Source organism: Narcine bancroftii, chromosome 3 (genome assembly GCF_036971445.1).
Source record: "Narcine bancroftii isolate sNarBan1 chromosome 3, sNarBan1.hap1, whole genome shotgun sequence".
Classification (NCBI taxonomy): Eukaryota; Metazoa; Chordata; class Chondrichthyes; order Torpediniformes; family Narcinidae; genus Narcine; species Narcine bancroftii.
Window position 1 is genome coordinate 222,441,818 of NC_091471.1, and position 14,265 is coordinate 222,456,082.

At 43.0% G+C, this 14,265-nt stretch overlaps 1 protein-coding gene across 9 annotated transcripts in view; it reads left to right on the plus strand.

Annotated features, from left to right (window-relative positions):
- Window positions 1–5,750, plus strand: part of LOC138758165 (ankyrin-2-like) — a 355,676-nt gene extending 349,926 nt beyond the window's left edge. For 8 of the 9 annotated variants that reach the window (XM_069926699.1, XM_069926701.1, XM_069926700.1 and 5 more), the window contains one exon: window positions 4,078–5,750. In XM_069926699.1, coding sequence (XP_069782800.1) covers window positions 4,078–4,261 — 184 coding nt within the window. In that variant the 3' untranslated portion in view covers window positions 4,262–5,750. The remainder of the gene's footprint in view (window positions 1–4,077) is intronic. The other variant, XM_069926704.1, reaches the window with a different exon arrangement.
- Window positions 5,751–14,265: the final 8,515 nt, after the last annotated feature.

A 14,265-nucleotide genomic window follows, 5' to 3' on the forward strand; every position in this document is an offset into this window, starting at 1 on the left:
AAATAATTCACTGGAAGAACTCAATGGCTCAGGCAGTATCTGTGGTGAAAAATGGGGAGGGTGGATATTTTCGGGCAACTGCGTCTGCCATTAACATCACTGAAGTTATCATTCATCATTATCACACCTCTGATGAAGGGTTTAGGCCCAAAATGTCGACTTCCATCTGCCTTTCATGAATGCCCTGCTGAGCTTCTACAGCAATTTTGTGTACTTCATTAATCAGTGCAGCACAAAATGTTCTGATTTATTTTTGGGGTAGTGGAGACTTTATTATTCTCATAAAGGCATGAAGTCATTGTGGTTTACAATTAAGTGAGTACATATTTTTTTAAAAACATAATCAGGCCAGCTTTATTATAGTATGGAAACAGGCCCTTCAATCAACTCATTCATTCTGAGTTACCTGCTAGTTCCATTTGCCTGTATTTGGCTCCTAACTCTTTCAACCTTTTGTTTACCTATTCATGGATGTAAAATAGTCTCTTAAACATTATTATTGTTACACCTGACTGACAAATTGTATGAAAAAGGGGACCTTCAGGTCCCTTTTAACTTTTTTCTCCTCACCTGAAATATATACCCTTGTACGTACCGCTGTCCTGCAATAAAAGGCCGTGACTATTTACTTTATCGATGACTTGTCTAATTTTATAAACTGCTCTAAACTCCCCTCTTGGCCTTCTGTTCTCCGGGGAGAATTGTTCTAGCCTATACAACTTCTCTTTATCATCCAAATCTGCCATTCTGGCACCATTCTTGTGAGCCTATCTTTTTTTTTCGGTTCTGTCAAATATACCAGCACATCGTCTGAAAAGAAATTAATCTTATATTCATCCTCCCCAATTTTCATTCCTTTAATCTTATCATTCTGTCTTATTGTCTGAGCTAATGGTTCAATAGCCAATGCAAATAAGGCTGGTGACAATGGACAACCTTGTCGAGTCGAACGCGTTAAATTAAATTATAAGGAAATTGTCCATTTGTCACCACCCTAGCAGTTGGATTTGTATTTTTATATAAGGCCTTAACCCAGCCTATAAAATAATGGCCAAAATTAAACCTGTAACACCTTAAACAAAAAGTTCCACTCGACCCTATCAAAGGCTTTTTCCACATCCAGCACCACCACCATTGGATGGTTGGGTTGCTGTCTAAATGCATTGACTAATGTTATCAATCTAAGAATATTATCAGACGCATTTCTATTTTTAATAAAAGCTGTTTGGTCTATATGTATCAACTGAGGTAAATATTTGGCAAGTCTATTAACTAACACCTTCGTTATCATTTTATAATCTACATTTAATAAAGTAATAGGTCTATACGAAGAGACATTCAAAGGGTTCCTATCTTTCTTAGGAATCACAGTAATTATAGGACTTAAACAAGATTCCAGTAACAACTGCTCCTCTGTTACTTGCTGCAACACATCTCCAAATATAAAGGATAAATCTTTATAAAATACTTTATAAAATTCAACAGAAAATCCATCATCTCCTGGCGACTTTCCATTTGGCATCTCTTTCATCTCAAAATCCATAAACGGTGCTTCTAATTCTTTAACCCCATCCTCCCCTAAAACAGTTAAGTTTAATTTAGATAAATAGGATTTGATAGAACCAGCATCCTGCTTTCCCTCAGAAGTATACAATTTTTGATAAAATTAATAAAACTGATCATTAATTTCCTGAGGTTTATAGGTAACTATTGAATTCTTTTTCACTGCATTAATAATTCGTGATGTCTGTTCCATTTTTAATTGCCATGCTAATACCTTAGGAGCTCGTTCACCCAGTTCGTAATAGCGTTGCTTAGATCGATAAAGTAGACGCTCATACTGATAAGTTTGTAAAATATTATAACGTAATTTCAACTTCATTAAAGCAGCTTTTTTAAAATCTTCTGTATCATCTTTCTGAAATTCCTTTTCCCATTCAGCAATTTGTTTTTCTAACATTAAGCTTTCCACCACGTATTGGTTTTTAACTTGCACTGTATAACTAATAATTTGCCCTCGTAAATATGCTTTCAAAGCATCCCAGAAATCAAAATTACTACGTACTAAATTGACATTCTCAGCCAAAAACAAAGTAATCTGCTCCTTAACAAAAGTAATAAACTCCAGTTTCTTCAATAGCATTGTATTAAACCTCCATCTATAAGACGATTGTACTACTTCTGAACCTTGTGAGTCTATCTGACAAGCTCAGTGACATCTTTCCTAGTCAGGCAGAACTGTACAATCTAGTGGTTGACTCATCAAAAAACATTTATTTTTAACATCACATCCCAAACATTGACTGAATTCCCTTACCAATGAAACAAACTTGACTACCTGCATTGCTACTCTCTGTACTATGTACTTGTACCCCGCAGTCTCTCTGTTCTACAACAGTCTCCAGGTCCCTTCCATTTCATGTACAAGCCTTGTCCTGATTTGTCTTGACTGAATTAAATTCCATGCACCATTCTTTGGCCAACTGATCTAGATCTTTGATGACTTTCATCACAGTCCACTACGCCTTTAAGATTGGACTCATACATAAACTTAATAACCAATTTACCAAACATAATGTGTACATTTTATTCCAGACCCCTTCTCAAGCAATGACATTGTCTCAAATGATGTCATGAAGAACTTCTTTCTTCCATGTCTAATTTTCTTTGAACCAATTTACATTAATTAAACACTGATCTGTTTAATCCCAAACTCTTGGGGTTATCTTTAATGTTTTCTGCCACAGGTGTCTGCTTTTCCCTTTTGGCCCTTCTGGTTTCCTTGTGTAGTTTGCTCCTCAGTTTACAAAACTCACCCACATATACACTTGGAGCCAGCTGGCCCTGGCATCCTTCTTGCTCTTGACCAGAGCCTGAATTTCACTCATCATCCAAGCTTTCCTACGATTGTATGTCTGACCATTCACTCTAACAGGAATGTGCATGTCCTGGCTCTTGTCAGTACACTTTTTTAAACATCCAATTTTCCTAATGTTCCCCTTGCTTCAAACAACCTGTTACAATGAACTTGAGCTCATTCCCACCATTTTCCTCTAAAGTTGTCCTTACCCCAATTCTGAACTTGAATTTGTGGTCTTACCCCTGACTCTCTCTATAACGATCTAATAGAACAGTGGTTGCCGTTCCTCAAAAGGCTTACCCACAAACACTTCAACCATTTGTCCTTCCTAATTTCCTATGACCACGCTCTCACATGAGACACGCTGCATATTGCTGGTGGAAACTTTCCTGAACAGATTTGACAAAATCCACCAGATCTAAACCTTTCACACTATGATTTTCCCAGTCAATATTTGGAAAGATAAAATTTCTTGCTATGATGATCTTATTTCACCTACAGTTGGCAGCAATCTCCTGGCATTTAGACGCCCATCAGGGTGATCGTGCCCTTCTTATTCCCCAGCTACATCTATATTGTTTCACCAACAGAACCATCTGTAGTGTCACCTCTGACCAATGCTGTTACCCTCACTTCTGTCCCTCCTGAAGCACCCATACCCATGATTCTCAAACTTTTTCTTTCCACTCACATAACGCTTTAAGTAATCCCTAAACCATAGGTGCTCTGTGATTAGTAAGGGATTGCTTCAGGTAGTATGTGGGTGGAAAGAAAAGGTTTGAAAACCACTGTTTTCATCCTACCTAATTGTCTCATTATGGGCACGGTTTCATAACTCCAAAGGAAATGGACCAATGACAATTTTTCTCAAACAAAATATTTCAGTAACAATTGGGTCCAGAGCAGTGATTCTCAACCTTCCCTTCCCACTCACATCCCACCTTAAGCAATCCCTTACTAATCACAGAGCACCGATAGCATAGGGATTACTTAAGGTGGGATGTGAGTGGAAAGAGAAAGGTTGAGAACCACTATGCTATTGCTTTTCATAGATGCCGCCTGTCACATCAAGTTCCTCCAACACTTGAGTGTTACTGAGTTTTATCTTCAATCTTGCCTGTTACTGCTGTTCACACAATGTTTTCATGATCCTTCAATTTCTCCTCTCTTGTCTTTTTCTCTCCACCCCCACCTCTACACTTGACCCATTACCTCAGGGCGACCATGAGTAAAGCCAGCACACAGAAGAGGACTGTGGTGAAGGATCAGGAAGGGAAGCATATACACGAAGAACAGCTGGAGGATGTACCTGAAGCATTTCATCGAGATGACCTGAAATATGACCTGCAGCAACTTCTCGGTCGCTTTTGTCATGATGAGTGGACACAGGAGGGAAACTAAATCACTCAAATTGTGCATATCAGTCTGCTCACACGAAGAAATTTTAGATTATTATTTCCATCTGAAAACACTTGATGTGGAAAGCCTAGATCTGAATTAGCCTTCTCCCTTATCGTAGGTAAATTTGTGACCAAAGATGGCATCCAAATCTCGGATGACTTATGCTGTTTGAACATTAGATCTTCCTGATGTGGCTGGTTTAGGAATGTAGTGAAATTGCTTCCTGCCAAATTATAGCAACAAGTGCGGAGATCCAGAAAACACTTCAGCCATGAGCCTCTTCCCATTTTCCGTCAGAGAGCAACTTTCCAAAATAAATGTATAAATAGCAGAAATGTTTTGGCTTGTGAAACCACCTACATTGACTATAAAATTGCCACCAAACACAAGGCCCTTTCTTCATTGCCGAATGGAGTCTAACTAAATATCACCATCATAATGGAATCTGAGTGTGCAGGCCTAGTACTGAGCACGTAAGAACCTTTCACTCCCTTAAAGCTTTTTTAAGCTTAATAAATAGGCTAGCATCTGTACTTACTGTATCAGGCATTTCTCCATTAATTGCATTAGTATGAATTAAGCAGTGGGTGTGGCAAGCTTCATTTGATGTGCATTCATGCTACCATACTTGTTTCAGGAAATTTACAACTCTTGTCACTGCTTCCACCAATCCACATAGCCTTGTATCTGTGATCTAGTACTTTTTACTGGCACCTGCACTGCAGATAACTGGAACTGAGATGAACCTAAAACAAAACAAAACACAGAATACTTTGGTTATTTCAGCAAATATATATATATAAAACAAGACTGGCTTCTTTTTGTACATGCATGTAGTATTTATAGCTGTTGTAATCGTCTACACAGTTGTTTAAACATCTTTGCATTGGGGAAATGTTTCAGCTCGCTGTCTCAACATAAAACACACAATAAAAGGAACAGGATATGATGTGTGGTATTTTTAATTGTTTCAGTCTGCCTTTCAGTGTATCCATAAGATTTTATTTTGATCTTTTTAAGTTATTCTTGTACTGAAACTTGTTAATATGAGGTCAATATTCACTTGAATGCTCAGAAAACTTTCAGAGTACTCAATTTATCATTTTATTTCTTCATCCAGTGCAGGCAGGATATTAGTTTTGTTACGTCAGTGTCAAAGGCCTGTACTGATCGACAAGAAAAACCAACAGAGAGAGTGTGCAACAGTTCTGGCAATGCCACGTAGTGTTATTTGCAGCGCAGATGGCGTTTCTGTGATTACGTTTCAATTCGTACCTTTATTTTGCTGTGTAATCAAAGAATTTCAGAAGTGAAAGAGGGTGAATTTTAATTTGACGACTTAGCATCTTGTTCCCATGGTGATAACAAATATTGTATATGATATCTATGAGGGCATGTATTAGAATAAAGATAAATGGAAGCAAAATTAAAACACTAACAAATACATAGCAACTGCAATGTGTAAAATGGCTGATTTAATTAAAATAAAATGTACAAGTGTTACATGCAAGTTATCTTCTTATTCTTCTCGGATCTCTACCCCAAAGCATATGCGCGCATTGAATATTTTGTTTGTGAATGATTCTGTTACTCTTGCAGATGCTGGAACATTGAAAATTTGAACTGAAGGTACAACAATGAAATCAAAATGATAGTTTTCATTTGTTTGATGGCATAAAAATTATAAATTATAAAAAAAGACTATTTTCACAGCCTTTAAACATCCTTTGTCAGGTTTGTACATTTAATATTCTTCATTAGAAATTGGTAGTGTTGTGTAATGTCCTGCTGTCTCTGCAATACATGGTATGAAAATTTCTTTGAGGATCATCAGTTTAAACCATTGAACAAACTTGCAGTTCAGCGCAATTGACTAAACATAAACATTTACTTTTGACGAATGTGCTGATCTCATGACGAGGTTAGAGCTATGATTTCCCAAATTGATGACCATAAGAGCACTGCAATACACAAATGTACGGTGGGCGGGGGGGGGGACTCAGCAGGTCGTGCAGCATCCATAGGAAGTAAAGGGGCCTTTGTTAAGTGTAAGCAAAAACAGGCAGATGCCTGAATAAAAAGGTGAGGGGAGGGGGATCAGGAGGGAGAATGTGGGCGCGGGTGGGGGGGGGGGGCAGTGTGAGCACAGGTTAACAAGTAAGAGGAAATAGGTGGATAAAGGTGAGAGGGTAGAGGAGACTGTGGGAGAGGGTAACTCTTTGATAGGGGAGGGAGGGGAAGAGCGTGGGGAGCTGGAGGAAAGGAGAAATATTATGGAGAAGGAGAAAGGAACAGAATCCATAACAGGGTGTGAAGAGGTGAAGTCAACGTGACCATTTATGCTTCTTTCTTCATCTTGTCCAAAAGTTCCACTTCTTCTAGAGGGCAGGAAATGACTGAAGTACCCGGATCAAACCCAAACAGGTCACAGGTAGGACATGACCACTCCAAGTGAAGCAGGTGTTCATCTGTGAATCTGCAGGAGTCATTTACTGACGTGGCCTCCTCTGGACCAAGGAGACGGGATGCGGACGGGGAGATCGCTTCATTGAGCACATTTGCTCTGTCAACTGCAACATTTTGGTGGCTCAGCGGCCAACCATTTCAATTCCACCCACCGTGACCTGTTTGAGTTTCTCCACCACATTAGTAGATTGCACTCAACAGACTTTCCTGTTTAACACCCAATCAAGACAGCTTCTTTACAGTATTTGTAAGTCATAAATTGACTTTAGTTTGTTAACATTTAAGATGCCCTTTCAATCTTTGACTTTGCCCACTGCTAAAAATTTCCCATCCCTTTGTTTCTTTCCATCTGATCTTGCTCTGCATTTTGATGCCTTAATTTCTTTCCAGTTTGCCTTTAATTGCCATAATGCAGGACACCTGCTGCCAACTCTCTGCAAGTGAAGAGAGTCACAGTGATTCATTCTCTAATGCTGCATGCTGTCTCAAACCTTCTCTTGGCATCAGTTATGGTTTTAACACATAAAGAATGTAATTTTTGAGTAGTCAATTTTCACACTTCCCTTCAGGAGTGGCCATTCACACAGAACGACCGGTGTACGGATATCGCCGCATTGTTTTGGCAAAGTACCGTAGGTGCGGTACTTATGTAGGCTGGACATGGGTTGACGTCGCCTGTGATGTATGATGTTTGTGTGATGCACAACATCACTGCGTCGACGTTGTCAGTGAAGTCATTAACCTGCATCCGGAAAAACTTCAAGACGGAAGAGCAAAATGGCTCTAGATCCACCAGGGACTGTTAATGTCAGCATCTCTCCAATAATTCGACCTGGTGTTTGACTGCTGCTGGTGAGCAAAAGTCGTCTTGCTTCACATTTAAATCTCCCGTGTTGCGGTGTTGCGAGCTGAACGCGTCATCGCATGTTATCATTGTGTCGTATTCATTAGACTGCTGTTGTGGGCTGCTCTCAGTTCAGTTTAGACAGTGGGCAGTCCACAAAAATGTCCAAACGGGAATGAGTCACTCATTTATGTTCTGAACTTTTTACATATCATGCATTGCGGGAATTTTGCCGAAATTTCCTGTTATTCAGCGGCTGTGTAAAAACCCGATATGATAACTGAGACCAGCAACCTTCCTGCTGAGGAGCTTTGATCACACCATTCCTTTGTCAGAATTTTTCCCATAAGGTTGACATTTCCAATACTGGAAGAAATGGATTTAAAGTTAACGTGTGGGGTAGATTTAAGGGAGATTTGTGAGACAAAATATTTTTACACATGCATGGTTGGCGCTTGGAGCCTGAAACCAAGCAAGATGGCAGAAGGGTAGATGTAGATATGCTGGCAAGATTTGAGACATTTAGAAAGAAACATGAACAGGCAGTGGGCAGACAGATGTGATATGTTTAAAATGGCATTACTGCCATCGCAGGCAAGTGCTGTACTGGTCTATGTCTTCTCTATGATAGAGTACCCCTTCCTGATTTAAGTCAATTAATATCTCCCAGCTATTCCACCTCAAAATAATAATCTATAAAACAAATCTCTTCTATTACCTGTAGGAAACATTGCCCATTCTACTGGTAAAACACAGAATTCTGTTGACACCACAAAAATACACACAAATATTGGACAAACTCCATAGGTCATACAGTGCCTTTATGTAGCAAAGGTGAAGATCCATCACCAACGTTTCAGGCTCACACCTTGATGAAGGGCTCAAGCCCGAAACATTGGTGATGGATCTTCACCTTTGCTACATAAAGGCACTGTTTGACCTATGGAGTTTGTCCAATAATTGTGTGTATTTTTGTGGTGTCAACAGAATTCTGTGTTTTACCAGTAGAATGGGCAAAGTTTGACCTGTTGAGTTTCTCCAGCATTTGTGTGTTTTTTCCCATTCTAGTTGATACTAGTGACTCCTAATTCTGTTGAAAGATATAAGGATAACTTTGTTTACTTTGCAGTATTACAGGAAATGAAATGCATGCAGGTTTAACTCAAATAAATTTTAATTAAGGAAATAAAGCAAACAGAAAATTAGTGTTCATAAACAATTCATGTTTCCTTAAGAAAATACAACTACGTGACATGGAAATGCATTCACAAATTTTCCAAACTACCCAAAAGTATGTCACAATTCTTTACAACCTTTAAGGGTACTTGCTTTGAAATGCTGTTCGTGGTCTTGCAGTGGATTAGTACAGACAGAAAATTTGATTTGGCTGATTGCTAAATGTTGGTTAGTTCATTTGGGAGTCCTCTTCCTCATCTCAAAATAGTGAAACACTGCTTTTAGATGGTTTAGAAATATTAGAAAAAAAAAATCAGATGCTGGTAATCTAAAATATAGAAGCTTTCAGGAGGATGGACAACATTTATGGAAAGTAAAAAAAAAATTCAAAGTCAATCTTTAGCAGTTATCAGTTATCTGTGGACAAATCAACCAAAAGGATCTGAGATCCCCCAGTGAAACAAAGCGTGAGCACTTCTCTGTAAATAGCACAAAACTACCACAGGATTTCTGGATGTCTTTTTCAACACATTGAATACCAGGGATATCTTAGGCAGATGTAAATATTGTTTAAATTCACAAAAGAAAGATATGACCTTTCTACAGAAACAGAGAGATGTCCGAACAAAGGGGGGAGGGGGATGGTGAGGGTAGGAGATGATAGATGGGGGGGCACACTGCAGGAGTGGGGGACACCGCATATGGTGGGAGGGGGAGAAGAGTCTAGGCTAGGTGGAGAGAGAAAGGAACTGGAATAACTAGTTAAAGGGGGAGGGGGTGGGGGGAAAAGAGCGAGCTTATTAGTGGAATTTAATGAACTCAATGTTCATACCCTGGGGTTGGAGGGTGTCCAGACGCAGGTGGTCAGGGAGGGGTAATGTGAGGACAAGTAGTCCACAATTACCTGGACTACTCGTCCTCACACCCTGTCCCCTGCAAGGACTCCATCCCCTTCTCTAAATTTCTCTATTTCTGCCACATCTTCTCCCAAGATGAGGTCTTCCAGTCCAGAGACTCTGAAATGTCTGGCTTCTTCCACAAACATGGCTTCCCCTCCAACACTATTAACTCGGCCCTCACCCACATCTTTTCCATTCCTCACTTATCCACCCAAGCCCCCCCCACCCCAAGAAACAATAAACACAGAATCCCACTCGTCCTCAACTACCACCACACCAGCCTCCTCATCCAACACATTATCCGCTGGAAATTTCTGGCACTTACTCCAGGATCCCAACCCCAGGCACATTTTTCCTTCTCCCCTCTCAGCCTTCCGTAAGGACCACTCCCTCTGTAACTCCCTTGTGAACTTCTTCCTTCCCCACCCTTTGCCCCCCCATAGTGGAAGGTGTAGTGAAGTGCAATACCTGCACCCACACCTCGTCCGTCACCAAGGTCCAAACAGACCTTTCAGGTGAAGCAGCACATCACCTGTAGCTCCAAATAACTAATTTACTGCATCCAGTACACCCTCTGTGGCATTCTGTACATCAGAAAAATCAGTCACAGATTAGGAGATCACTTGGCCCAGCACCTTCTCTCTGTCCGCAACAAAAGTAACCTCCTCGTAGCCAACCATTTCAATTCTGAGTCACACTCTCAAGCTCACATGTCTGTTCATAGCCTCTCACACTACCCCACCCTGACTAACCGCAGATTGGAGGAACAACACCTCATTTTTTTGTCTGGGCACCTTCCAACCCCAGAGCATGAACATTGAGTTCACTGCATTCCACTGATCAGCTTGCCTTTTCCCCCCTTCCTCCACCCTTAACTAATTATTTGTTCCTACTTCTTTTCTCTCTCCACCTAGCTTAGATCCTCACCGCCCCCCACACTCCGCCCCTCCCCCCCTTCTCCACCTATCATCTCCCACTTTCACCATTCCCCCTCCCCACTTCCCCTTTTTGTTCGGGTGTCTCTCATGTTCCCCCACACCTTGATGAAGGCCTCAGGCCCAAAGCGTTGGGGATGTGTCTTCTTCTTTGCTACATAAAGGCACTGTTTGACCTGCTGAGTTTCTCCATCATTTGTGTGGTTCTTTTTTTCACTTAACCACGGTGTCAACAGAATCCTGTGCTTTACATCCAATCTAAATGGATGGATGGATGTGATCAAATAATTATTTGAATTACATTATAGCTGCAGGAGTTGGGCATTGACATCAGAAAGAAAGGTGAAGCTTGAGAGTGTGACACTCCCAGGCCTGAATCAATGTGCAGAGTTGAGATGGCAAAGTGCTTTTTGTGTTTAGGTGTCAATGTCAGCATCAGTCTGTCCTCTCCAAGCATGCTGGTGAGCCCAACAACGTCTTCATTAAAAGTCTAATGAAATTTGTCATGTTCCCAGGGTCTCTTCACACACACTATCAATGACTCTAAAGACTGAGTGAAGAACGATAGGCTTTAATACACATCAGATTTCAGCTGGCCCAGCTCTCTGTGCTCGAATGAATGGAAGGGGGCAGGGAGGTTGACTTTTATGCCAGGTCTCGGGGGAGGGATTACATGGGGTCGAGTCATCAGTGGGTGGACCAGTCACTTACTACAGAGCAGCAGCATGATATAAATGTGTATAAATCAAGACCCAGGTTCAGCCGGTCAGGGGGCTTCCTCTGCCTCTGTGACCTGGGCAGCTCCACTTGGAGTGTACTGGTCAGCTATGTTGTTGGTCAGGTGTCTTGAGGGGGGGGGTGGGGGGCAAGGCTGTCACCGTAGGGGGTGGGGTCTGGTTGTCTGTGGGGGCAGTCGTGGCAGTCGGCTCAGCAGGATGAGGGTCCCAGGCATGTGGTGTGGATGCCGGGATGGGGGGGGGGGGTGGGGGGGTGTCGATAGCCTGTGCCAAATCCCTATAGGGCCCAGTGTGTGTGTGTATGTGGTGGTCGGGACTGGAGTAAATGGGTGTCTCTGGCATGTGCCAGGTTTGCGTCATGCTCCTGCTGGTCATGGCCGCAGATGGTGACATTGTCTAGGTTGGGGAACGTTGATGTCAGTTTGTGCCTGTCTACCATCTGATTCATCTCCCTTTGGAGCACTGAGACTCCATTGGTGGCTCCAAAGGGGACTCTGAGGAAGTGATAGAGCCTGCCATCTGCTTCAAAGGCAGTGTATTTGCAGTCCCCTGAGCAAAGGGGGAGTTGGTGATACACTGACTTCAGGTCAATTGTGGAGTACACTTTGTACTGGGCTATTTTATTGACCATATTGGCTATCTGGGAGAGGGGGAAATCATCTAGCTGGGTGAAGCGGTTGACCATCTGGCTGAAATCTATCACCATGTGGGATTTGCTTCTGCCTCTGACCACCATGACCTGGGCTTGTCACAGGCTCAAACTGGGGCTATGATCCCCTCCGCCAGGAGTCGCTGCACCTCAGACTTTATAAATGCACGATCCTCAGTGCTATAGTGCCTGCTTTTCGTCGCGATGGGCCGGCAGTCTGGGGTCAGGTTCTTGAATAGTGACAGAGGAGATATGTGGAGGGTGGAGAGGCTGCAGGCAGGGTCAGGCTGTCGGGGGGAGGGGATTGCGAGTTGGTGTTTGTGTACCGTTATAGGTGGTTGTGGTCCTCCGAACACCATCATTACACTCTTAAACTGGCTCTGGAAGTCGAGGCCCAAGAGTATTGGAACACAGAGCTGTGGCCTCACAAGCCAATGAAAGTTGTCATAGCATTCACCCCCATCTTTAATGATGCTACACAGTACCCCTGGATCTCCACAGGTTAGTCCTTTGCGGCCATAGAGATGGTGCCGCTCGTAGGTCTGACAGAGAGAGTTTCTCGGCAGTGACAGGTGGATAAAGCTCTCTGTGATTCCACTGTTGAATAGGCAGCTCGTCCTTTTTCCATTTACCTCGATCTCTATCATCGAATGGGGGATCAGATGAGGTCTGCACTGGTTCAGGGTCACAGGAGCCAGGATCGGGTCGTTGTTGTCACTGTCGGAGGGGAAGCCCGACTGGTAAGATGGCAGCCTCCATGTTGACTATGTTGTCGCATTGGAGGAAGAAGGAGGAAGTGATGTTGACCGGGTGATGGAAGGTGATGACATCACCCAGGAAAGCGGAGGAGATGCTGGGTAAGATGGCGACTCTCGGGTCACGCATGCGGTTGAGCTGTACAGGGCCGGATGTGACGTCAGTGATGTGCTGCTTGCTCGGGAGAGTTTGGATGACTTACAGACACGCCGGTAATGCTCTATCTTTCTACACCCCGAGCTGGTCACCTCCTTGGCCAGACAGAATCATCTGGGGTGCTTCAGCTGGCCAAAGTAATGGCAGCTTGGGTGTCCAATCACGATGGTGGCAGCAGTGGGGTCGTGGCTCGCTATCACGGAGGACATCTATGATGCTGACTCCCAAAAAGGCGCTGCCCATGGCCCACATGTGGAGACCCTGTTCTTACCGGCGATCTTGTCAGCATTGCTTTGGGCTGAGTCAAGGGTCCTGGCAAGCTGGAAGGCTCTCTTCAGGGGCAGCTTGTCTTCCTGGAACAGAAGCTGATGAATGTAGTCAGACCTCACTCCAGCCACGCAGGAATCTCGGACCAGCTCCTCCACACACAGGCATGGGGGCTGTAGCAGTGCCACAGCAGTCTCTCCCCAAGTCATACAGCACTTGGAGGAACTTGTCCACGAACTCACCGGGTTGCTGTCTCCTCGATGCCAGTCAATACCATGAGTAAACTTCGTTCACCCGGTGTCGATAAAGGTTGCGGAGTTCAGCCATGATCTCTGGGTAGGTCATGCAGCTTCAGATCGCCAGGTACACTCAGTGGCCAACTCTAACTTGCAGGACCTGGAGTTTCTTTTCATCCAAGTCCACCAGGTCTGCTGAGACTTCAAGGAAGCTTATGAAGCAGGCTATCCACTGCTCGTACCGTTCAGCAGCTCCAGGTGTCTGCAGATCAATTTCTAGGCAGTCGGGTCTCAGCAGCTTGTACATCCCGTGTGGAAAATTAATGTGTATTAAATTGATCCACACTATCAATGACTCTAAAGACTGAGTGAGAAACGATAGGCTTTTATACACGTTAGATTTCAGCCGGCCCAACTCCACATGCTCAAATGAATGGAAGGGGGCAGGGAGGTTGACCTTTATTGTCAGGTCATGGGGGAGTGGTTACATGGGGTTGAGCCATCAGTGGGCGGGCCAGCCACTTATGTGCAGACCAGCAGCGCTGTATACATATATGCATATCACTACATTTCTTTCCAATTATTATAGAAGCATCATACAAAGTATCCATTCTGGGTCTATCTAACTTAGTAGAGCAAATATCAAAGACTACGAGAACTTGAAAGGACTGCAATAAAAATCTCAGGCCATCAAGAAAACTTCAGCAACTCCATCTAATCCAATTGCCTCCCTTCCTCAGGAAAGAAAGTCGCAGAGTAAAAGACCCATCCCACCCCTCTCACATTTGTTTCTCCAGTTGGGTGGAAGGTGCAGGAGTTTGGAAGCACGGCCAGATTCAAGGACAGTTTTTAATCCCTTCCAGTTCTTCGCCTATTGAATGGG